This window comes from Lynx canadensis, chromosome D2, assembly GCF_007474595.2.
Source record: "Lynx canadensis isolate LIC74 chromosome D2, mLynCan4.pri.v2, whole genome shotgun sequence".
Taxonomy (NCBI): Eukaryota; Metazoa; Chordata; class Mammalia; order Carnivora; family Felidae; genus Lynx; species Lynx canadensis.
Window position 1 is genome coordinate 741,142 of NC_044313.2, and position 24,894 is coordinate 766,035.

General features: G+C 60.6%; 1 protein-coding gene across 1 annotated transcript in view; it reads left to right on the forward strand.

Moving 5' to 3' along the window:
- Window positions 1-24,880, forward strand: part of CFAP46 (cilia and flagella associated protein 46) — a 95,759-nt gene extending 70,879 nt beyond the window's left edge. The window contains exons 40-58 of the mRNA XM_030334764.1: window positions 2,231-2,419; window positions 3,095-3,283; window positions 4,252-4,386; window positions 4,455-4,634; window positions 5,052-5,222; window positions 11,994-12,091; window positions 12,532-12,608; window positions 13,105-13,235; window positions 13,734-13,855; window positions 14,703-14,782; window positions 16,225-16,383; window positions 19,438-19,511; window positions 19,614-19,674; window positions 19,745-19,780; window positions 20,378-20,480; window positions 21,539-21,651; window positions 22,979-23,060; window positions 23,600-23,736; window positions 23,815-24,880. Of these exons, the coding sequence (XP_030190624.1) occupies window positions 2,231-2,419; window positions 3,095-3,283; window positions 4,252-4,386; window positions 4,455-4,634; window positions 5,052-5,222; window positions 11,994-12,091; window positions 12,532-12,608; window positions 13,105-13,235; window positions 13,734-13,855; window positions 14,703-14,782; window positions 16,225-16,383; window positions 19,438-19,511; window positions 19,614-19,674; window positions 19,745-19,780; window positions 20,378-20,480; window positions 21,539-21,651; window positions 22,979-23,060; window positions 23,600-23,736; window positions 23,815-24,128 (2,451 nt within the window). The 3' untranslated portion in view covers window positions 24,129-24,880. The remainder of the gene's footprint in view (window positions 1-2,230; window positions 2,420-3,094; window positions 3,284-4,251; window positions 4,387-4,454; window positions 4,635-5,051; window positions 5,223-11,993; window positions 12,092-12,531; window positions 12,609-13,104; window positions 13,236-13,733; window positions 13,856-14,702; window positions 14,783-16,224; window positions 16,384-19,437; window positions 19,512-19,613; window positions 19,675-19,744; window positions 19,781-20,377; window positions 20,481-21,538; window positions 21,652-22,978; window positions 23,061-23,599; window positions 23,737-23,814) is intronic.
- The last annotated feature ends 14 nt before the right edge of the window (window positions 24,881-24,894 follow it).

Below are 24,894 nucleotides of genomic sequence, written 5' to 3' on the forward strand. Positions count from 1 at the left end.
CCTCCCTCACCCATGCTCTCTCTCTCTCTCTCTCAAAAAGAAACATTAAAAAAATTTTTTAAATAAAAAAATTCAAAACAATACCATTTGACAGAATGAAAATGAAATTTGATAAAAAAGTGGAAACGCCTACCCTGAGAACTGTAACACATTGCTGAGAAAGTGAAGGAGGCCCAAACGGATGGCGGGATATACCATGTTCATGAGCCAGAAGGCTGGATATTGCTAAGATCTCAATTCTCCCTAAATTTTCTGTAGTCCCGACCAAGAAGCTGCAGGTTTTACAGAAATTGACAAAATTATTTTAAAATTCATATAGAATTGCAAAAGACGTAACATAGCAAACACAACTTTAAAAAAGAAAAACTAGGGGCACCTGGGTGGCCCAGTCGGTTAAGCGTCCAACTTCGGCTCAGGTCATGATCTCACGGTTTGTGAGTTCGAGCCCCACATTGGGCTCTGTGCTGACAGCTCAGAGCCTGGAACCTGCTCTGGATTCTGTCTCCCTTTCTCTCTGCCCCTGACCCGCTCACACTCTGTCTCTGTCTCTCTCAAAAATGAATAAACATTAAAAAAAAGTTAAAAAAAAAAAAGAAAAACTAAGTTGGAGATCTAACACTATCTGATTTTAAGACTTATTATAAAGTGACAGGAACCAAAGCAGTGTGGTTTTAATGTAAAAGTAAGACATGAGATCAATGGAACATAACAGAGAATCCAGAAATAGACACACTTTACAGACACAAAATTGATTTTCAACAAAAGAGCAAAGGCAGTTCAGTGAAGAAAGGCTACTCTTCAAAACAGTAGGCTGGGGGTGCCTGGATGGCTCAGTCGGTTAAGCCAGCGACTTCAGCTCAGGTCATGATCCCATCGTTTGTGGGTTCGAGCCCCGCATCGGGCTCTGTGCTGACAGCTCGGAGCCTGGAGCCTGCTTCGGATTCTATGTCCCCCTCCCTTCCTGCCCCTCCCCCCGCTCATACTCTGTCTCTCTCTGTCTCTCAGAAATAAATAAATGTTAACAAAAATTTTTAAAAATAAAATAACTAAATAAAAATCGGTGCTGGAGCCACTGGAAATGCACACCCAAAACACAGATGGAAGGACTGAGCTCAGAGCAGATCATAGACTTACAGGTAAGAGCTGAAACTACAAAGCTTCTAGAGGAAGACCCCTTCGGGACCTTGGGTTCAGCAAAGATTTCTCACCTATGGCAACAAAAGCATGATCCATGAAGGAATCAATTGATAAATTGGAGTCTGCTCTTCAGAAGACACTATTCAGGGAATGAAAAGGGAAGGCACGGACTGGGAGAAAATATTTGTGAACCATATGACTGACAAGATTTGATCCAGAATATAAAACACTCTTGGGGCGCCTGGTGGCTCAGTCGGTGAAGCGACTGCTCCGGCTCAGGTCACGATCTCGAGGTTCGTGGGCTCGAGCCCCGTGTCGGGCTCTGTGCTGACAGCTCGGAGCCTGGAGCCTGCTTCGGGTTCTGTGTCCCCCCCCCCCGCCCCTCCCACGATCCACTCTGCGTCTCTCTCTCGAAAATAAATAAGCATTAAACATTTCTTTTTAATTTAAAACACTCCTAAAACTTAATAATAAGAAACAACCCAATGAAAAGGGGGCAGTTGAGCAGACACCCCCAAGGGGAACGTGTGGATGGTGGGCGATGACGTGCAGAGATGGTGAACCCACCAGTGAACCAGCGAGACGCTGACGGTCATGGAAAACCACAGCACGCTGTGACAATGGCTACAATTGGGAAGACTGAGCATACTGATCGTCAGCGAGGACGGGGAGGGACAGACCTCCGGCCGCTCGGCTGGGGGCGTAGCACGGACCACACTTTGGCAGTTAGACACAGTCCACCGTGTGAGCCGGCCCCGAGTGTGAGTGGATAAACGCCCCGTGGCGGGTTCTCCCCGTCAGTTAACGGGCACGAATGCGTGCAGCGATGTGGACGGGCCTGAAATAATTATGCAAGGGAACAGCGCCGGAGAGAGCACAGGCCGTCAGCCCACGGGCACGAAACCCTAGAAAACGCAAACCGGCGCAGAGTGCTGGAGTGTGGCTGGTGGCCGCCAGGAGGGAGGGACTGAGGGACACGGGCGTTATTTGGCTGTGGAGACGGCCCGTGACGTCTCACCGGAGCCGATGGAAGCACGGGGCATGGGTGGTCGCGGGGCCTGCCCGCGCCCTGACTGTGTCTCTGCGCGCCCAGGTACAGAACGTCAACACGCCTCTGAGGAGGAGGCTGGCGCAGCTCCGACTCCACCTGGCGGAAGTGTCTCTGGACCTGCTGGAGCTCATCTGGGCAGAGGCCCTGGCCCGCCAGTTTGAGCAGAGCCCCGTGGAGAAGCTGCTGCTCAGCTACCTGCAGAGCGTCAGTGACCACACCTCCGTCAGCTTGGTAACCGTCCCCGAGACCAAGGGGCCTCCCCCGAGTGCGGGTCTGCGGGGGCCGTGCTGTGATGGCAGGGCCACCCGGGGGCGGCTGGCGGGACGGAGCCCTGGGCCTGGCGGGCCCGGGGGTCTTGCCGAAGAAAGCCCCCCCCGTCTGACGGTCGGTGGGGGGGTCTGCTGGCGGACTGTGCACGAAGCGCTGTCCTCCCCAGGGCGTGCGTGTGCTTTGCCCAAGCACGTCGGCACGCTAAAGAGCTCCTCAAAGCTGCATTCGCGTTGTTAAAGAGCAGTCGAGTTTGCAAAATAGCTGAAGGAAACATATTCTGCCATTTTTAGACACTTTCCTAGATTTCATGTAGTATGAGTCAAATTAATTTGACGTAACTATGGAGACGTGGAAGACAGCCCTGAAACTGAACTTGAGGCAAACTAAATTATTTGTTGGTGAGCCCCACCTCCGGGTTCTGCAGCCAGGCTTCCGTGACCTCCCGACGCCTCAGCCCCGGAGACCCCCCCCCCCCAGATGCAAAAGGGAGCGTTTCTCAGAGTGCTCGGATGTTGTCCCTCCCGGGGGCCTGAGACCAGGGACTCCAGGGGCGCGACCCGGGGACGCGGGGGCGGGAGGGGGCCGCGCCTCCCAGGGCCGGGCGAAAGTAACCGCAGGCGCTTTGTGCTCCCGAAGAAATGGTTCACCCTGAAGCGGACCCTGGCCCACGTGGTGCTGGCGCAGCTGGGGGCCCTGCACTCGCCGCGCACCGGCCTCGCGGAGCTCCGCGCCCGGCAGCTGGGCCTGGCGGGGAGGGCCCTGCGCCTGCTGGCCGTGCAGGCGGACCCCGTGCGCCCCACCGTCTACTGGGAAGAGGGCCTCTCGGTACGCGCTCCTGCCCTCAGCACACCCCCCCCCCCCGCAGACCCCTCACCCTCGCTCGAGAACAAACCGTGTATCTAAGACTCACCTCCTCTCAGTAAGAACCGGGATGTCAAACGGGCCTCGAATTGTCCCTGGTTGAGAAGGTGGTGTGGCCTGGGGCGCCTGGGTGACTCAGCCGGTTAAGCCTCTGACTCTCGATTTCGGCTCGGGTCACGATCTCACGGTCTGTGAGTTCGAGCCCCGTGTCAGGCTCCAGGCCGACGGCGCGCAGCCTGCTCGGGATTCTCTGGCTCCCTCTCTCTGCCCCTCCCCACCCCTCAAAATAAATAAATAAACATTAAAAAAAAAAAAAAAAAGAGGGTGGTGTGGCCTGAGCGAGGGAGAAAAAGGCAAGAAGTGGTCTGTCCGGTGTGACCAGCCAGCGGGAGAGAAACACAGACTGCTGGGGGCAGACTGGAGGGGGGGGGGGCAAACACACAGGTGGTCCGAGGGCAGGACGTCCCCGGCAGCGGCCCGCGGTTCCTGGTGTCCCCCGCACCTCAGCAGCTCTCCAGGGAGTCCAGGGTGCGCCCAAGTGCGGGTGCAAAACCCCCGCTCACGTGCAGCAGGGGACCCGAGCCCCCTTCCTCCCTCCCACCACCCACACTGCCTCGTGGAGCCGACACAAGGGCTTGTGCCCCCGCACTGGCCGCGTCGTGCACGCAGGCCCACACCCTTCTCTAGGGCCCCTGCCAGGCTGCCCCGCAGGCCGGGTGCCCCTGGGGAGCACCCCACCCCCGAAGGGACCCTGCTGACGCTGCTGCAGGGCTCCAGGCCACCGTCCTGAGTGCCTCGTACACACCCCTTCTTCCATCTGGAAGGCACCTGCCCAAAGGCGAAGGCAGGCTCATCCCCACAGACCCTGCTCTTCTAGGAAGACCCCCAGCCCCAAGCGGCTGAGCTGGCCGACAGGGGTGCCTTCTCCATAGGCAGGTGCTGAGCTGAGCGGCCATAAGCCTCTGGAGACCATTCTGGAGGACCAGGCCGGCGAGGATCGCTGCAGGGACCCGGGACCCTCCAGGGCCGCCTCCCAGGAGCACGGCAGGAAGGGCTGGGATCTGCAGGTACGGCCCCTCCCACGCGCCCCGCGACGCCCCGCCCGCAGCCCCGGCCTGAGCCTGTGTCCCTGCAGAGAAAGATGAAGCTGGCCCAGCGGTACCTGGCCCAGGCGTCCGAGGTGCTGCTGCAGTGCGTGCGGGTGGCCCTGGGCGGCTGCCTCCCGGACATCGCGGCGGCCGCCAGCCTGGAGATGGTGGAGTGCAGCGGCACCCTGGACCCTGTGGCCACCTGCCAGTTCCTGGCGCTGTCTCAGGTGTGGCTCTGTGCCCCTTCCTCCGGGCCCTTCTTGGCCACCTGGGGAGAGAGCGGCCCCGAGCACCCCGCGCTCCCTCCCGCCGGCGCCCGGCCGGTCTCTGCCTTGCGAGCGCTCAGCCGGAAGAGGGCGCTTCCGGCCACCGGAAGCAGTAGGGAAGGCCGCCCCCCACCCAGGTTCCCCGAGCCGCAGCCCCGGTTACCGACATCCCCGGTGGCCCGGCAGGCCTCGTGCTCTTGAGGCTCAGAGCAAAGGGGTGGGCGGGTGCCGGGAGCGCGGTGGCGGAGGGCCAGGAGCAGCACGGCCTCCCAAGAAGCCGGTAGCAGGAGCGGCCGTGCAGCCCCGTCCACCCTCGCGCGTGGGCGCCACCGGCCCAGGGCAGGGCTCAGGCCCCTGGGCCCCTCCTGTCTGGTTCAGAGCTGCTCGGCCTCAGAGATGATGCGGGACGTGCTGTTCACGGCCACGGACGACACCGGCAGCTCACAGCTGGCGGCCCTGCTGCGGCTGGAGCACCAGCTGAAGCGGAAGGGGAGGACGTCCACCAACTTGTTCGCGAGCGTGAGGCAGAGGCTGGCGGTCATTTCCAAGGTGAGCGAGCCCCCCGAGCCGGCCCCGTTCTCACAGCTGTGCTGCGTCGCTCTGCTGTGGCCAGCCTGACCGGGGAGGATTCGGGCCGGGTCCAAATCCTGGCTCCCCTCCTGTCAGCGCGCGGTTCTGGGGTGCCACTCACCCTCTGTGACCTCCTGTTCCTCGAGGGCCTCGTGGGGATGAGGGCCCGCCCCCTCGGTGACCCTACATCCCAGGCCCGCGGCAGAGGGCGGGAGCGACAGGACCCCCGAGGGTCCTCCTTCAGCCGCCGCGGAACGCTGCAGTCACCACACCTCCTCGTGCTGGGATGAGCAGCTGTGAAGAGGGGTATTTGAAGGAGCGGGACTCGGTGAAAACCTAGCAAGTCGGGAAGCAGCCTGGAGCCCTCTGGCTGGTCCCGCTCCCCTCCTTCCCCGTTGCTTCTGTGCACCTGTGTGGGTCTGACCTCGTCCCCTCCCTCCACGTCTTCCTGTCTCCCTCCGTCCCCTGTCCTGCTTGCGGTGGGGCGTCCTGTGCTCCATGGGAAGTTGAGGGGCGCCCCTGCTCTCTTCCCACCAGATGCCAGTAGCTCCCCCTCCAGTCGTGACACCCCGAGCTGTCCCCAGAACCGCCCCCTGCTGAGAGCCAGGGCCTTAGCCCCCGTGCTGGAAAGCCTCCCTCCTCCTGAGGAGCACTGCAGGCCCCAGGGGGTGCAGGGACCGCAGGCCGGTCCACAGGCAGGCCGTTCCCCACAGCCCAGCTGCCCACCTTTGGAGGACACGTCCGTGTGTGTCACTGTGGCTGGGGTGATGGTGACCCAGCGCTAACTTCAGAGGAAACCTGAGGGACCATATGCATCAGTGCACGTGCAGGGCTGAGGACAGAGCCAGACGCAGGGGGCGCAGGAGCTCGGTCCAAGACGAGACCCAGTCCGAGGTGGGATGAGGTCCAAAGTGGAACAGGGTCCATGGTGGGACGGGGTCTGAGGCGGGTCGGGGTCCATGCGGATCAAGTTCGAAGACAGGATGGGGTCCGTGGTGGGACGGGTTCCAAGACAGGACAGGGTCCATGGTGGGACGGGGTCCGAGGTGGGACGGGGTTCAAGGCGGGACGGGGTCTGAGGCAGGACGAGGTTCGAGGAGGGACGGGGTCCATGGTGGGGCAAGTTCAAAGACAGGATGGGGTCCATGGTGGGATGGGTCCCAAGACAGGACAGGGTCCATGTTGGGACGAGGTCCGAGATGGGATGGGGTCCAAGACAGGACAGGGTCCGAGGCGGGATGGGGTCCAAGACAGGATGGGGTCCATGGGGACAGGGTCTGAGGCGGGACAGGGTCCGTGGTAGGATGGGGTCCGAGGCGGCCATCTCTGTCGCGGGTGTTGTGTCAACTCCTCCTCCTCCTCCTGTTTCGAGGATCCTTGTGGGAGACCTGCACTGACTCTGGTCACAGACTCGGGGGTCGGCTGCACCTGGGGGTGGGGCGCAGAGCACAGCCAGGCTACCGCAGCGGCCACAGCAGGCGCCAGGTCAGTGGCACCAAACGCTGCCTTTAAAGGCCCAGCTGTGGACACACTGAGAGCAGGCTGAGCTCCAGCTCCCGAGAGGGGACTCTGTCCCCGTCTGTCCCCGCATCACTGCCGGCCCTCTGGGACATGTGGCAGGCTCCTGACGACGTGCCTGGGGACAGCGGCTACATTCTGGGCCGTGGGGAGTTTGCCTGAAAGCTCGTGGAAGGTGATGAAATCCATCGTGGTCTCATGGCGCCTGGGAAATGAGGGCCGTCCTGGGAGGAGGTGGCCTCCAGGACCCCAGTCCCTGCGAGGTACCCCCCACGTGAGGCCTCTTCAGAGAGCAGGAGCACAGCACAGGGAACACGGACCGGCAGAAGGCAGTCAGCCGGAGAGGAGAGGAATCGAAAAGACAGAACCAGGGATGAGCGCCATGGGAGGAACTCTCAGTAGGCCAAGCACACTCCTAACCGGAGTCTCCGAAGCTGGGAGAGGGAAATGCGGCCCCAAGGCGATACTGACATGACCCGATGGCCTCGAATTTCCCCAAGCCCACGAGGCCCATGAGGCCACAGGCTCGGTACCGCCAGCAACCTTGCACGGGACAAACACAGGAAGCCGCACCACGTCCATCCGCGTGGAACTGCTAGTGCCCAGGACGGAGGCCCCGAGGGCAGCGGGACCGGAGCCACAGGCCCCTGAACACAGGCCCGAGGAGACCGCGGCCCGCCGACGTGCAGTGGAGACACGCTCAGATGCACAGAAACCCAGGCAGTTTGCAGGTATCCTGCAAGAAAAGAAACAAGGAGGTGTCGGACAGGAAAAGTAAGTCCCCAGAAACACGAGAGAACCAAGAATATTCCAAAGGCAAACGTTTAGTGATAAGAAATAAAATTTGACTGCATAAGACAGTAATTCTAACATCTTGTGGAGCTGAAATTATTTTGTGGAATTGATAGGCAAGACAGTAAAACAAAGAGCAGGAAAGATTAGATGAAGGATTAGACGATGCCGAGGGTCTGTCACTCCTCGGGAAAGGTAAAGTTACATCTTTATTAGACTCTAATGAGCCAAAGGTGAATGTCTTAGTTCCCAGGGTAACCACTAAAGTAATGTGTGACTAAGTTAATAAAAAGGAAAAAATCAAATAATAGTATTTTATTATCCCAAAGACAGGCAGAAAGAGCGGGGGGAGGTGAGGGAATATAAAAGCATGTGGTCCCAGTGGGGAAAAGGCAGAGCAAAGTAGACAGAAACCCAACGGGTTTGTGGTCATAGTAAGTACAACAAGCCGAAGACCAAGACTGTCAGAGTGGATGAAAAGAAAAACAAAGTCCAATTACGTGCTGCGTAAAAGGGGTACGTTTTACACACAAGGACCCGGAAATATTGAGCGGAAAAGATGAGAGAGAGCATCTAAATCATGAAGTTACTACTGACACGAAAGCCGGGTGACCCGGAATCAGTCAACAGGGAATCACAATCCTAAACCTTCACATACGATGATGGAGATTCAAATACCCAAAGCAGAAGGGATAGAAATAGAGGAGCCCTGGACAGGCCCACGTCTGGCGGAGGACCCGCGGCCACGTGGACGGCTGGACGGAGCGTGTACCAGAAGGGACCAGAGCCGGGCCGTGGCAAACCTGAACACGCCAACAGAGTGAGATCCTCCCATTTGTTTTCCAACCACAGTGAGATTGAATTAGAAATGATATAGCTGAAAGATACCGTTGCTTTGAGAGCATCATCATCGGTTAGTCAAAGAAGGAATCACAATGAAATTTAGAAAGTGTTTTAAACCGAGTTAGAGAATGAAAACACTACCTATCAAAAGCTATGAGACTTGTCTAAAGCAGGGCTTAGAGGAAAAATACAGCCTTGACTAGAGGGAGAAAAATCTTAAAAACGGTAACTAAGATTTTGATTTCTAGAGGCTGGAACAAAAACACCTAAGAAAAATAGAAAATAAAAAATAAGAAATACAGCAACAGAAATAGCGAAATTTGAAAACAAACATACAATAGAGGAAACCAACGCTGATAAAAGGGCTCCAAAGAGAAGATTGATAAAGTTGATGAGCATTTAGGAAGACCCAATAAAGAAAACAAAAAAAAGGAAAAACAAAACAGTAAGATTCCAATATCAGTACCAGAAAGACATCATAGAGACCCTTTGGACATTACAAGGCTCGTAAGGGAATATTCTCTTTAATCTTACTCCAGTTAACTTGACGATTGGGATGGAATAGACAAATTTCTCAAAAAATACAACGTACAAGCTGACAGGACAGAAAATCGGAATAATTTATTAGCTGTTAAAGAAATTGAATCCTTTATTAAAAACATCCCCACGAAGAAAATCCCAGACCCAGTTGGCTTCACCAGTAAATTCTGCCAAACGGTGAAGGTACAGATAACCTCCCCAACGCTTCTAGAGAATAGGAATACTTCCTCTTTCTTTTCTTTCTTTTTTTTTTAAATTTTTTTTCAACGCTTTTTATTTATTTTTGGGACAGAGCGAGACAGAGCATGAACGGGGGAGGGGCAGAGAGAGAGGGAGACACAGAATCGGAAACAGGCTCCAGGCTCTGAGCCGTCAGCCCAGAGCCTGACGCGGGGCTCGAACTCCCGGACCGCGAGATCGTGACCTGGCTGAAGTCGGACGCTTAACCGACTGCGCCACCCAGGCGCCCCACTTCCTCTTTCTTTTAAGGTCTGCTAAGTCTCCATACTGGAAACCTAGTGGTGGCGCTACAAGGAAGGAAAATCTCTCTCATCGGCAGACACGAGACATTGGCCAGCCAGATCCTGGTCGTGCGTCAGCGTCAAATGGCCACGTTTCACGTGGCTTCATATTAAAAACATCAACGTAATTCACCATATTGACAGAACTTGATAAAGGACGTCCTTTAAACCCCGAGCAAACCTCAGCGTATCTGCTGAAGGGTTGAAAGATTTTCTCCAGCCGGGAGTGTTGGCGCCCCGGAGGCCGTGAGCGCTTCTGTTCCGCATCGTCCGGTGAGGCCAGAGGTGAAAGGAGGGGGTGAAGGAACAACAGCACAGAGGCCGGGAGCCCAGCCCGATGCGCCCATTTCGCAGGTCGTTAGAGAAGCGTCAGCTGCACTCCGCGTGCCAGGTGCAAACAAGCAGAAAAGGAAAATACCTGAGTGACACTGTCTTCAGTAGCAGCAAAACAATCAGTACCTGGGGGAAATCGGACACGAGATGCCCCTGGCCTCTCCCCTGAAAACTACAAACCTTCTGAGAGAAATCCGAGAAGATGTGCACAGAGGAGGTGGGCTGTGTGTGGGCGGAAGGCTCCGTGCCGTTACGACGACCGTCCGCTCTCTGTGGACAAAGGGACAGGTGTGTGTGCTTTCCTCCTTGGGCTGACTCTGGGTGTGTTCCCCCGAGTTCGTAGTCAGTATCGCTTTCTAAGAAAGTAGCCCGTGGTTGATGAGCCAAAACCACTTGACAGGTGATCCCGCACCCGCCCTCTGTGGAGCTCATTCCCACGTACCTGACGTGTCACTGGGCGGACAGGAGTCTCCGGGAATGGTCCCAGAGAGAGGGGTGCCCAGCACCGACCTGTCCTGATTCTCCTGGGCGGCCTTGTGAGCCTAAATGCCAAGTCACCCCAGGAAGACGTCCTATGGGCCATGAATCTGCAGTTGCCACAGAAGCCTCATCAGACTCCCAGCAGGCGTTTACCTTTGTAAGAACTGACGATCCAATTCTAAAATTTGTGCAGAAATGCCCACTTGCTATACAAGGTATCAGGACCTTGTTATTGACGCGATCGGCATGTTATCGACACATAGAGAATATATACACATACAGAGACAATGACCAGCGGCACAGAAGAAAAGTCTGGAAACAGACCCATCCACATAACGTCCAACATATGTCAAGGGTGACCCCGAGGGGCGAGGGGCACCGTGGTGCAGATCCCGGTGACGGGACCGAGGAGGGCACCTGTCGCGATGAGCCCCGGCTGCTGCGTGGAAGTGTCGAATCACCACATCGTACACCCGAAACTAGCATAGCAGCACATGCTGTACTTCAATACAAACTTAAACACAAGCAAGCCCGAGAAAAGGCCCCCGAGCTCACATCCCGTGGTACTGGGGATGTGCTCCCGTCAGTGAGAAAAAGACACTCCCACAGGAAAGAATGACAAGAGTGGGATTTCACAAAAGATATCCAAATGGTCGATAGACATTTTTAATGGCCCCCAGCTTCATTAGTTATTAGTGGAATGCAAAGAGGCCTGCATTCAGATGCTGCCAGACCCCCAGAGGCGCTAAAATGGATCAGGTTCAGCAGGACCCGGGTCACACGGGTGGGGTGGGCCTGCATCCACGCAGCAGCCCCTCTGGCGTCGGGGTCTGTGCTCAGCTGCACCTGTGTCCCTGGCCTGCACCCCCGTGGAATGCCCCCGCGTGGTCCCCAGGGAGCACACGCCCAGGGCCCGACACGCAGCTTCCCAGGTGGCCCGAGTGGGACTGCCACTGCCACTGCCGGGAGAGGACAGAGGCTGGTGGCGGGCTCACTCCGCTCTCCAAGAAGCCAGTCTGGTCCCCAGCAGGGGGCGCTCCGCGCCAGCCGCCCTGGCTCCACCTCTGGGCGGGTGGGTGTGGCTGGGTCATGCTTCCGCTTAGTGCCTGCTCCGCCTGTAGGCTGGGACGTGAACGCAGACACCGGTGCTCGGATGTGAGTGCAGACACCCGTCGGTGCTCGCCAACCCGAGGCTGGTTTCAGGAGCAAGCGGGGACCCGTGCTTGTGGGCCGGTTCCTCGGGACGGCTGCGGAGCGGGATGCGCCTCGGAGCCGGGGAGGGTGAGGGGGTGGGCTCGGGGCGGGGTGCGCGCCCCAGCCAGATGCGCCTCGGAGCAGGTGCCCTGGGAGCAGGGTGCGCGGAGGGCAGGGGCACGCGTGTGACCACGCCTTGTGGCGTTCAGGGGACCGGGCGGAGGAACAGAGGGAAGGCACTAGGCTGCTGGTGGATCTTCCGTTTGTTACTTGTTTGGGTTCTTAGGCCTGCATGGGTAGGGCAGGTCAAGTTTGCGACAGAGGCCAAGAGGGTGCAAGCTGGGTGGATCCCAGTGAAGGCCGCGTGCGCCCTCTGCCCCCTTGTGGCGGCCGCGAGTCCTGCAGGGGTCACGCCCCAGGCCGGCCTGGGCAGACCCCAGCCAGAGGCCTGGCACAAAGCGTCTGAGCACAGCTCAGGGACCGTGCCAGCATCCGGCGTGGTCCGTTGATTTCTGTCTGTCACACGCAGGCTTGGCAAAATCTCTGGGTCACTGAGCAGCATTTTAACCACCTGAATGAAATGCCGCCTACCTTTCGGATTCTCTTTCTGCAGCACGGGCGGGACAGGTAAGGCCTTCTTGTCCCTGTTCTGGGGACGTTGGCCACCCTGTTAAGAAGTCTAGCGGAGCAGCGTGGACACGGCACTGTCACTGGGGGCGGGGGGGGGGGGAGGTTGTCACCATGCGGGGCATGTCATGGGTGCACCGAAGGCCCTGGCTGGACAGACACAGGCCAGCAGGTGCTCCAGGCTGAGAGGGGGTGGGTGCGGCGTCCCACCAGGCTGGCATGACAGGGGGACACGATGCCCGTGCACCTGCCGAGCAGAGAGAAGTCAGACAGCTCACGGCGACGACTGTGCCCAGATGGGTCTGTTTCAATTCTGCGTCTTGACTTGGCCAAGGCATTGGTGGGGAGGGGGCCCCGCCAGGGGGTGTGTGGCCCGCTGAACGGGCTCCCCGAGGGCCCCACGAGCTGGGCTCTGACCCTGCCCCGTGTCCTGGCAACAGGACCCATCTGTACGGCGCTGCCTACGAGAGACCCAGGTCCGTCCCTGTGGCCAAAGGGAAGATGCTCCAAGCGGGCGGTGAGTTCCACTGCAGGAGGCGCTCCTCAAACACGGTCCTCAGCAGGGGGGCAGGTGGACCTGCCTTTCTCTACCGGGGGGGGGGGGCCTGAAGGGGCGGGAGGCTTGCTGGGTGGGGGTCGTCGAGCCTGTGAGAGACGGGAACTCGGGCAGAGACGTGTGTTTCCCGGGCCGGACCCCAGCCTCAGCTGCCCTCGGGGCTGGTGATGCTCAAAGTCCCTGGGTGGCCCTCACTCGGCTCCACAATCTCTTCTCCCAGGCATCACTACTTCCCCCTTTCTTCCTTACACCTCAGGCACATAATTCCACTTCCTGTTTCACTAAAAACTGAGGAAGGCTGTAGACTGGGGGACACCCGCCTGAGCCCCCACTCTGACAGCCACCATGAGTGCCCGTGTGTATCGACTCCCAGTGTTCATGCACAGCCCCCTCTCTGTCTGTCCTCAGCCCCTCAGACTATGGGGGGGGGGAACAGCGGCAGTGTCGGTCTCCACAGGCTTCTGCAAGGTGGCACGGGTGGCCGTGAACCCAGCCACCTTCTCCTGCCTACTGGCCGATGCCCAGCAGTTCCGGGAGCTGACCCAGGTGGAGGTGACCAATGAGGACATGGCCCTGAACTCAAGCACGGTGAGACCCCGAGCCCAGCTGCCTGGGCTGCTCTGTCACGTGGGTGGCACCAGGACCCCGGCCCGGCTGCAGTGAGGTGAAGGAGGGGTGCTAGGTGAGCGGCACTGGTCATCCGGACCCCAGGCGTTGCCGGACGCCCGGGTCGGGGTCCCGGCAGGATGGCCGATGCTTTTCGACTCCTTGAGCGAGTCTGGTGCAGGTGCCTCCATGATGTGAGCAGAGGAACCAGTGGGGCTGGGGGCACCAGGGCGGGCCCCAGAGGAGCGGGCGGCTGGGACCGGCAAGGAGTCTGGGGTCCTGTGGAGCCCGGTGCCTGGGGCAGGCCGGTGGGGTGCAAGGAGCCTGCTGTGCAGCTGAGCCGCGCCCCTGGCCACCAAGCTTTTTTCTGGAAGGGCGGGTCCTGCAGCGTCTTCCTCACTCTGTGCGCTAACTGGGCTGGGATTTTATGAGGCCCCCTGAGACACTTCTGATCACGGCCTGATGTTTGGGCTGAGGCAGGAATTGGAAAATGCGCCTCCTGAGAGGGAAGGACACTCTCTGCGGAAGTTTGGGGAAGTTCTGGCGTCCATGGAGGGGTACCTGAGGCCGCTGTTTCCAGTGCTCGGCAGCCCTGAGGCCAGGTACCTGTCGCGGGCTGATTGCGGAAGTGTTTGCTGTCCGAGCAGCTCGCGGCACGAGGGTGCAGGCCACGGGGTGGGGGGGTGGGGGGGGACAGGGCGGTGCTGCTAGATGTCGTGGTCCAGGTGGGGGCGGGTTTCGAGCACAAAGTCCAGGACTCTCCTCAGGACAGGGAAGGGAATCACCATCTCTCTGTCCCCGGAAGTGATGACCGAAGGTGCTGGGGGCGGTCAGGAATAGGGGCCTGGGGGCCAGGTTGGCCAGGGCGGGGGCTCAGCCTGCAAGCCAGCTGTGACCCCAGCCTCCCCGAAGCCCAGCGTGAGCTGAGTGGCCGGCGGTGGGCTGGGTGGGCGTCATTCCCACGTGGAGGTCCGGGTCTCTGCTGTGAAGTTGATGAGCTTTGCTCTGCCCTAAATCAGACCGTGCTGAATTCAGACGGGAAAGGCCAAAGGGCCCCTCAAATCCAGAATGCCCGACTCGGGGCCTCTGTCATAGGGAAAAAGTCCCGACTCTGCTGAAAATCTTTTCTGGGGGAACATCCCCACCACTCAGGTCCCCTCCGCCCCATGCCCTTGCAGTGCCTGGTGCCCGTACAGGGTGGGAGTGGGACACGTGGCCTGGGGTCCTGAACCCCTTTGACTTATTCTTGGTAGGGAAGGCAGAGGCCTTGGGCGGCCTTTGTTTCTGTCTGTGCCCAGTTATCCCTGCCCCCGTCTCAGTGAGACCGGCCCCCAAAAGTGACACTCCCTGCCCTGATGTGAAACGGTCCAGGGAGATGTCCTTTACATCCTTAGTACGTGTGATTTTCATGTGTTTTTAAAAACCTGAGGACGTGCCTTTGGCCTCCAGAACACAGGTGCCCACCGTTGTCGCGGATTCAGGGAGACCAAAGGGCAAAGACAAGGAAAGGGAAGTGTCCCTGCCCCAGGGTGAGTGAGAGCGCGCCGGAGGGGAGGCTGGGTTGGGGGAGCCCAGGTGGGTCAGAAATAGGCGTCCCCTGAGGGTCTCCCAGGGCGCTGAGCGCCCACAGGGCGTGAGAAAGTCCCCTCAGGGGTCTGTGCGCCCCACGTACCAGAGCCCGGAGCGGGGGCTTCCTGCACCCGCAGACCCGCCCCTCCTGGGGGAGCTGGTGGCCCGCGTGGTGGCATACTGCCCGTCACCCTCGGGAGCGTGCGCCCCAGATGACACGAGGGCGCGACCAGCTTCTGCACAGGGACCTGCTGGCTCCCGAGTGAAGGGCGACGCGTGCTGGTCTGGCCGCCCCTGGGGAGGGGGCACCCGGCGCCTGAGCTCCGGAGGCTTCCCGGTCGTCTCCACGCAGTCAGGACAGCCCCTCCGGTTTCCCACTCGATGGGCCTGAAAATGTGGGAAATGCGCTCGCGCCGTCCTCCCAGCCCCGCGGCCGGAGCGGGTGTGACCACGAGGCGCCCATCTCCCACCCGGCACCTGCGATCGTATCCATCGCTCTTGTTCGAAGGCATTTTCGTCTGTCTCCTTTTCTGGGGCCCACGCGGGGTCATCGAGCGGGAGGGAAGGGAGCGCGCCCGCCTCGGGTGCTCTGACCTGGCAGGTGCTCTGACCCGGAAGCCCCGCTGGTGCCCCCTCCCCACGCGGCGCTGCCACCGCGCACACCCACCTGCACGCACTCGCGGCTCGCGTGTCGCAGCACCAGCGGCTCCGCAGCCGGACGACAGATGAGGGCGGGGGGTGCGTGCGGCTGCGGGGCAGGTGGTGGTGCTTCCCGCTCCAGCTGAGGGGCCGGAGTCGGCCCACCCGCGGTCACCTTTGTCCGCTGGGATTCGGACTTGAGATCCCCAGACGCAGCCCTCGCTCACCGCAGTAATTTGTTTCCCTTCGTGCGTACGGTAAATTCGACCGAGGGGTCTAGGGGCCTCACCCTCACTACCATTTACGCCTGTCGGAAAGGGCAGGGTTTCTCTAACTGGCCAAGCAGGGCCCATGTGATCCTCCGAGGGTTCCGTGGTCACGTGGAGAAGCTGCCACATCCCAGGTGCAAGGCTTCGTCCTCTGAGAGGTGGCTCCCTGGTTAGGAGTCGTGGATTCCAGGACCTGCTCCGGGAGGCAGGCCCTCAGACCCGCGGAGGCCCGGCCATCCTGTGACCTAGGCTGCGTCCGGCTCGGAGCCGTGACCCAGCTGTGCCGTGAAAACCAGCGTCCTTCCCCCAGACGCCCCCGCGCGTCCTGCCGCCCCCCTGCCCCCCTCCCGTCACAGGCTGAGCCGAGCTCAGACTTCTTCCTGTGTCTCCAGCCGATCGGCATCAGCGGTGACGGGCAGGCCCGCCCAGGGGTTTGCGCGTCCTCGGGAGCTCGTCTCCTGCGGCCTCCGTAGCTGGTGCTGCCCTGTCCACAGTTGAGCCCGAGGCTGCGAACGACACCATCCTCATTGCGGACAGGCATCTTCTGGAGCTGCCGCTGGAAGGTCTCTCCGTGTTTGAGGAAGGGGTGGACTCCGTGGCCCGAGAGTTTTCCCTGCAGATGCTGTGGAGCCGCCTCCGTCGAGAGGAGACAGGTGAGAGGTGTCCTGGGCCACAGTTAATTTCAAAATGGGACTAAGTTACCTTCACGTGGACTCCTGGCAGACGGTCATCATAGGCCGTGGCAGCACTTTTCTAGGCACGCATGGGTTCGAGGTATTGCAGAACCCCTGGTGTGTGCCAGGTGTCGGGAGTCGCGCCAAAGAGGGCATTGAGCGTCGGCCGTGGCCTCGCACGCTTGGGTTTGAAAGGAAGGGATGGCAGCCAGCAGCCGGTGACGAGCTAGTCACGGACTAGGTGGCGAAAGGTGATGCCCGGAGTTTCGGGGGCCGGGACGCGGGCCTGGGGGCAGCTGCGGACTCTGGCTGACCGTGGCCTGTCCGCGGGCGCCTTTCACGCAGGTGCGCCAGGTATGGGAAGGCCCTCCCTCCGTGCCGTCCCCGGCAGACATGCTGTATTTCAGTGAGTAGAAAGGGAAGCTAAGAACAAATAGTTTGCACCTTCACCTGCATCCCGGATGGAGCGACAAGGGCCGCATCTGCCCTTCCAACTGAAAGCAGGGAAAAGGCGACGTAGAGGGAACAGCGACTTTGTGACGCCAGAGAGCGGGCACGGAGCCTGAGCCCCGAGAGGGAGCCACGGGGGACGCGGGGCCCAATGCGCCAGGCCCGAGCCCTGGGAGGGGAGTCCTGGGATCAGGGACCGCCAGTGTCCCCCCAGAATTGGACAAAGACTGTAACCCCGTGTGTCCAGAAGTTTCCAGAAGCCCCCAACATGAGAAGCGGAGCGGAGACTCCAGGGAAGGCGGTCAGACTGATGAGCCCCCCGGCGGCATTTTAACGGCGTCCAAGGCAGAGCAGCCCCTTGCAAGATGGAGGCAGGAGGTCACAGACAGATGGGAGGAGGCGGTGCTGCTGCCTCTAAGGACGGGGCGGCGCCCGAGCCCACGCTGGAAAAGGTGGAGCCCGTTGTGCGCAGCCCCGGGAGGAAGCAGTCCTGGGCAAATCGTCCGCCAGAAGGACTCCTCTGCACAAGTGTGAGAACCACGTGTGTGTTGCTTTAAGTCCCTCCACTTGTGGTCACTTGTTACAGCGGCAACGGTTCTCACCGTGGAGTGACAGAAACACTGGCTAAATGGGAGGTGAGCCTTCCTGACGCATGGCCGAGGGGTGACAAGCAGAAGCGTCCAACGGCCCAGGCTGGAGACAGGTTCTCTGTGCGGTGAGTACTCCCAGTGCACGTCTGCGGACAACCACAGAAGAAGGGAGTTTCCATACAGAGTCCACGCTGGTGAAGAGGGAAAACGAACGAGAGAAATGACGCAGCCGTGGGGAGCCGGTGACAGGGAAGCGCACACGGATCGTGGGACAAACACAAACCAAACAGTGGGGCGACGGGAGTTAATCTGTCCAGATCATAAGTAAATACACAAACGGGCCACACACCTGCCCACTGAGTGACGGCGTGGACAAGAGGACGTTGCGCACACAGGTGCCGTGTGTACGAGACACGTGGCTAAACCAAAGGACACCCCGCGTCAGAAAGAGATCGTCAGGGTGACCGGAAGGGACAGCTGCCACTGCCATGTGGAACAGCCTCCACAGCGTCACACAGCGGTAACGGTTGACCGCCTCAAAACACGTGGAGCAACACCCGGAACCATCACAGACGCCAGCGTGGTCGGCACGGAAACCACTACCAAAAGGTGGCTTTCTTGAATCCCCATTTGGAAATTTAAAACCGCACCCCTGCGTATCTCGTGGGACTCAGGAGAAGTGATCACAGGAAGGCCCCAGACCGCTAGTCTCTGGGAGCGTAGAAGTTGAGCATGGGATTTATGGAGTTGGAGCAAGAACACAAAAACCTCAAGGCAGAGGAGAGGGGGCCGCAAGCACATGAGCAGACATCAACAAAGAGACAAAAGTTTTTAAAAACTCGTGAAATAGACACCTTCCAGTGAGAATGGTCAAGAAAAACGTGGATGGGGCACAAATGCACAACGTGAGGAGTGAAAAGAGACTCCGGCCCTACAGATGCATCAGAGATCCGAAAGATGGTAAGACAACGCTACGAGTGACCTTACCAAGTATGTTCAAGCGCGCAGCCGAAGTAGGCCGAGGCCTAGAAAACACAGCTCGTGGACTCAAGAAGGAAAACTCCGCGTGCTCCCATAACCAACAAAGAGGGGAGATCAGTGGACCTACATCTGCTGTTGAAACCGACCGGGTAGACTTTCCAGAAACAGCTGATGTCAATCTTAACAAATCTCCCTGAGAATAGGGAAAAAGGGCCACCCCTCCAGCCTCTGTTGGCCCCACACCCCCGAACTGCCAAGAACGGCACAAGAGAGAAAAATAGGACTTTCATCACCCATTCTGACCTTGAAAGTTATAAGCGTCATTAAATTAGACCAAGGGAAAACGAACTTAATAAGCATCTTAGTCACTGCAGAGAAACAGCATTTCTTAAAATGAATGCGTTCGTAATAGAAATTCTTAGCAAACCGGCTGGGAATGAACACCGCTCGCCCTGGCGGAGCGTCCATCCGGGTCCCCAGCAAGCCGCCTTCTTGATGGCACAGCACACAGGATGCGGCCAGAGCCTTGCTCTTCCGCCCGTTCCCTCCTGGCACGTGAGTGCACCCACAGGAATAAGAGACATGAGGGCCGACAGAGAGGAAGTCACCTGTCACTATTTCCAGAACTTGCGAAAGAATCTACAAGCCAGCAGAGCAGTGAGGGGTAAATGCTCGCGCAGGAGGCAGGGAGCCGGCAGGGTCCGGCCCTGCGACAGGGCCGCTGCAGCAGGCACACTGGCGGGTGCCCCGCGTGGTGTGTGAATGGCCAGCCAGGTGGGCCTTTGCCAGTCCTGCGAGCCTTTACATGGGAGAAATCGCTGCTTTCACAACTTCAGAAAAGTTAAAATCAATCGTTGTCACCACTTCTTGGGTTTTTTTTTTATTGAGGTGAAATTTACGGAATGTAAAATTAACCCCCTTAAAGTGAACAGTTCGGGGACATTTAGTGCGTTCATACTGCCTCGTGCTTCCACCTCTACTGGCTCCAAACACCTTCTTTTCTTGTCCGCAGCCGACGGGGCCGTGAAGAAGGAGGGCAAAGGCAGACAGTTCAGGAAGAGAAATACAGCTAAGAAGGGACACAAGGTGGGCAGAGGAGGCCTCGCCGGCCACAGGCAGAGGGCCCGGGGAGCCCCGGGGTCCGCCTGCGGGCCACAGGGCCCCTAAAGACCCTTGTCTGTGGAGCAGGACGCTGCGCCCCGGCTCATCCCCCCCGACTGCATCGTGGTCGACCCCGACAACTTCAAGTGTATCCTTTATCGGCCCCACCGCCCGGGACACCCAAGCCTGTGGGCTGTTGCTCCTTAACCCAGACCCAGTCATCGTGGACCCCTACGAGGAGGCCCGGGTCATAGGCAAGTGCCTCTCACGGGCCCTCGACGTGCACACACAGGCCACAACCCCCCCGTGGGCTCTGGCGCAGCGTGGCGCGGGCTCAGCGCTGCGGCCTCTGCTCTCGGCTGCCTCCCGTTACCCCGACCACGCAGGGGGAGTGGGGCCCTGGGGCCCGGACGCGCACCTGTGCTCTGCGGCCCTTCCTGGCCATCAGAGCCAAGTCAGGACGTCAGTTGTACGACGAATGAGCCCCTGAAGCGAGGTCCAGTGACCCTCAGGGCCCGAAACGTGACTTGGTGCCGTCCCCTGTAGCTTTAGGTATTTAGTCCCTTGGGTTTTTCTTTTGCTAAGTTGGTTTTCAAAACCTCTTTAGGAGAGATTTAGGGAAGGGAAGGAGCGCTGACATTTCCACAAGTGATAGATGTCGACTCCACCGTGTCCCCATCTGTGCGCACCAGGTCCACCACAGCCACACGAGGGCCACGCTAGGTGCGCACCAAGGGACACGCCAAGGCCACACCGCGGTCACACCGGGGCCTGCTGCTGCCTGTAGCCCCTCAGGGTTCCACGTGTGAGACAAGCTCCTGTGTCTGGTCCCCATTCAATGTGTGTTGCAGACATGCGGACTCCTGTCTCCGTAACCCGGGAAATTTTGGAAAGATTCCGAGACTCGTTCACTGCTCTGTGGGTGGGACATCTGGGAAACACGCACTTCCCGAGGTCGGTGTCTGGTGTCTGGAGACACGGTCCCCCATCGAGCCGGTTTATGTGACCCACCAGAGGGGTGCTCCCCACACTCGGGGGGGTGGGGGCGGTGGGACCACTGGCTTCCGTCTCCCCCTGGCCCCTCGCTTCTCCCTGTTTCCCTCAGCCTCCCCCCAACCCTGAACCCCCATTTTATCCCGGGAACCACACTCCCACCCCACCCCCAGAGGCTCCTGTGGTCTGGCCTTTGTCATCACGCAGTGGGCTCCTGGTCCTCAAGGTGCCTCGATGGCGGCAAGGGCGGGGGGGGGGGGCGAGGGGGGGAGGGGGGGAGGGGTCATTGTCTTTGTCCCACTTTACAGATGAGGACCTGGCACCCAAGGGTGTACTTCTGCCCGAGGTGCAGGGTGTGCCCCAGGCTCTGGCACTTGGTTGAGGGAAGGCAGGGGAGAACCTGCTGGGGGCAGGGGTGGGGGGTGCTGGGCGGGGCTGTGGGTGGGCGGGGCCTGCGGGGGGAGGGGCGGGGCTGCAGTGGGATTGTGCCCTGGGGTCTGCTGGGGCGGGTCCTCCAGCAGATGCGCAGGGGCGTTAGTGGGCGTGGCCTGGGGGCGTGGGGGGGCGGGGCCTCCGGGAGTGGTGCAGAGCGCTGGCTGGGAACAGGGATGCTCACCTGGGGGTCCTCTCAGAGACCTGGGAGAGGTTGGCCATTAGGGAAGTGTCCTTCCAGCACTTTCCAGAGCCGCTGCACAGTGAAAGGAGGGTTCATTCCAGGGACGGGATGTAGCTTCTCAGGAGAACCACATGGGTAGAACCCAGGGTTGAGGGCACCAGGGGGCACCAGGAGGGTGGACATTAGTTCTGCCTGAGCGGAGGGGTGGGACAGGGAGCAAGGAGCACAGGACGGGCTTTGCTTTAGAAACACGTCCCGAGAGTTTCTCCTGCCCGCAGCTGCAGCCCTAAGGCCTCAGGACAGATCCGGTCCTGGCTGCCGCGGCCAGGACCCCCCGGGACGCCCTGGGATACCTGCTGCCTGCCTGGCTGCATCCACCGGGCCACCCTCCTTCCCTTTGCAGCCAGGCCGAGTGGGAGCAGCTCCTGGGCAGCTGCAGTGGCTTTTTCTTCTACGGGATGGAGAGCTTCCTGTCCCACGTAGCGGTGGAAAGGTTGGCTGCCACGAACCTACAAGGTGAGAGAGCCCGTCGGCGCCCCCAAGCCTGACTGTCTGCCAGGACGACAGGAACCAGCACAGACACGGAGCAAGGCCCCCACGTCTCCATCAGGCGTCGCCTGTCTGATGAAGGGCTCCGAGGGCTGGGGCCTCCCTAGAAGCACGGCAGAGCTGTGGGGGAAGCCCCTCCTGCCCTCACCCCCCTCTTGCCAGTTCCGAGCTCTGGACCTGGCAGGCCCAGCCAGAGTTAGGGCCTGGGTGGGTCATCCCCCGGGGCTGTGCCTGCAGAGTCCGGGAGGGCTGGGGTGGGCATTTCCGGAACACGCTGGTCACGCCCCCACCACTCCTTCTAGTGCAACTGTGGGCTCCCTGGGCCTTGTGTTCCCTCTGGCTGTCCCCTGAGGGCTTCTGAGTGGTGGTCTGGCTCGCCCTGGAGTCGCCTTTTCCTCAGCGGGTGGCTGGATGACTGACCGCCCTACACAGTCGCTAGGAGAGCCTTTTCAAGGACCCCTCGGAGATGCCCTCAAACTGACCTGCTGATGGCAGCACGTGGACACTCGTCCCGTGGTCAGGGCACCTGAACACCGCCCCCCTCCGCCGCACACGGTCACCTGGTACCTGTCTCCTTCCCAGCCCCCTGGAGATGGGGGTGAGGCCAACACACCGCCCCATCCCAGAAGCCTGTCACCCGGCAGAGTCCTCGCCCCAAAGGGCAGCAGAAACGAGGCCTCTCAAGCTTAACTCCAAGCCTTCTCAGACGAGATGGTGTGCGAAGTCACCATGCGCGCGTGGGGCCGACAGCACCCTTGGTGCCCCCCCCCCCATTCCCGACCAAGGCTTGTCCTCACGCATGGGAGGTCCCGCCTGCCCCTGGGGCAGCCCCCCCGAACCGCCCTCAGCCAGGCCACCGTAGCAAGTGGGGAGTCCACCTCTGTCCCGTGTGGCCCCCTGCACATCCATAGCCAAGTGTCACACTTCAGGCACTGGCACCTGTTTCACGGGCCCACGGGGCCAGGGTGACCGACTCTCACCATGTGTGTCCACCTCCCCCCCCCCAGCCCCCCCTTCCCCCAGCAAGACCGGGGCCGAGAGCCTCTGCTGAGCAGGGGGGCCAGGCCATGGCCCAGAGGGCGCCTCCCAGCCCCCCTGCCGCCCAGCCCAGCCCGCTGGCACCAGGGGCCCGTGAAGGGTGCGGGGTTCCCGAAGCAAATGCTGCGCCCGCGGGCTCAGGTGGCCGGGGGGCCTTGGAAGAGGGCCCGTGGACGTCAAGCCCCAGCCGGGCGAGGCCGCTGGCCTCCTCCACCTGGGCGTGCGGCGGCTGAGCTCTGCCTCCTGGGTCCCGCAGGGTGCCAGATGATGGTCCTGCTGGACCTGACGAGGTCCTACGCGAGCATGCAGCGGCACGCGGAGCGCTCGGACAGCAAGAGGTGCCCGATGTCCCCCCCGCCCCCGCCCCGTGCCAGCAGCCCCGCCTCCACATCCCTGACTGGGGGGCTCGTGGTGGGGGCCGGGGGGCGTGGGGGGGAGACAGAGCCCCACGAGGGAGCCGGGACTCCGCAGTCTGCCCCGACCCCTTCCCTGGAAGAGTCTGGCGGGGGCGTCGTGGAGGCGGGAGGGCAGCCCCAACGCGGACCCCGAGGACAGAGGGCGGCAGCTGGGAGGGTGCCCTGGCTTCAGGGCTCCCCACGGGGCCCGGGGGGCCGCCCCCGCCTCACGACGGATGCCGCGACTCCTGGCTCCACTGCCATGCTGGGAGTGGTCCGGAAGGATCTGGCAGCACTCTGGAGGCTTCTTGTTAGATGACGTTTAATCTGCCGAGGCGGGCGGGGTGGGGGTGGGAATGCGTTCTCGATTCTTCCAAGAACTCGGAGAGCTGTCCGTCGAAGGACACGTGCCCCACTTGGTGCTATTCGGGCTGTGCACTGGGGACGGTTCAGGCGGTCACACTGGGTCGTGGTCCCCGCAGTGTGGCCCAGCTGTCCCTGGAGAGGCCCGTGGAGACTGCCGTCCTTCTGAGCCTGGTGGGGGTCAGGAGCATCCTGGCAAACCAGTGGCCGACCTTCCTGCAGGACAACGCGCTGCGGGCCAGCGTCCTGTGGGAAAGTGAGTGGGCGCGGCCGTCCCCTCCCCGGGAGCCTGCCGGCGGGGTCCCTGGCCAGCCTGAGGATGTTTCTTTCCTAGACCTGTTGACAGCCGGCAGGCCCATCGGGAGGGCCGCCCATCTCCTTCGGCGGACGGGAGCTGGGGACACGAACAACCATGGTAACGGAAGCTGTTCCACATCCCCGCTCATCCTCTGCCACGCAGGGCCACCTCCCGGCCTGTGTCCCCGCCCCTCGTCTCTGCCAGTGTCCCTGCCCGCAGCCCCGCAGCCCCGCAGGCTAGGGCGTCTGCCTCCTGTCTCTGCACAGGCTGACAGCAGCCTCAGGGACGCCTGGTGTCCTAAATCCTTAAGGGAGGCACCCTGGCCGTTAGAACTGCCCGTCTGTCTTTAGAACCGTCCAAGTCACATAAGTTCTGAAAGCCCAGGTGTGCTCCCTGGGAGCGGGGGCCCCGGGACTTTGTTCTTCAGAGCAGACAGACACCCCTTCACACCTTCACGTAAGGTGCTGGGGCTGAAAATAAACACGACACCAGCCATAGCTCGAGCAGCGCGTTAAAGGAACAGTCTGCCGTAACTAGGAGAGGTTTATCCCAGGGTGACTCACCACGAAGTCTTCAGACAAACAGCACGAGGGGTTACGTGGTCCCCGGTGCCCAGAACGCAGTGCCAAACGATAAGCGCGGCTTCAGTGGATGGAGGAGGGAGGGAGGGCCTGGCGTCAGCAGGTGCATGAAGGTCGATGGCGTCTAGAAAGAGCCGGTGGCGGAGGAGCCGCTGACTTGCGCTGGGGGCGGCAGGAGAGGAAGCCGTGGCTCCTGCGTGCTCCGTGGTCCCGCGTTGATGCGCATTGAAAGGAAGGGACAGCACCGTGATTGTCATGCACGCCCTGCCCCCAGTTAGTGGTGGCGGCCAGCTGGTGGCAGGAGGAGGCCCCGAGCTGCTGGAAGCTTCTGGACGCCTCGCACTCAGAGTGGGGAGGTGGTGCGGAGGGGACGGGGGGTGGGGACACTCGGTGTCCCGGGTGTGGGCGTGCGGCAGGGCCCGTGTTCAGGGCTACGTCTGGAGGCAGGGTCGGGAGCACCCCCGCCCCCCGCGTGCGTGAGCCTCTCTCGGGGCCCCGGGCGTCCTGCCCCCAGTGAGCTGTGCCGTCCTCAGAT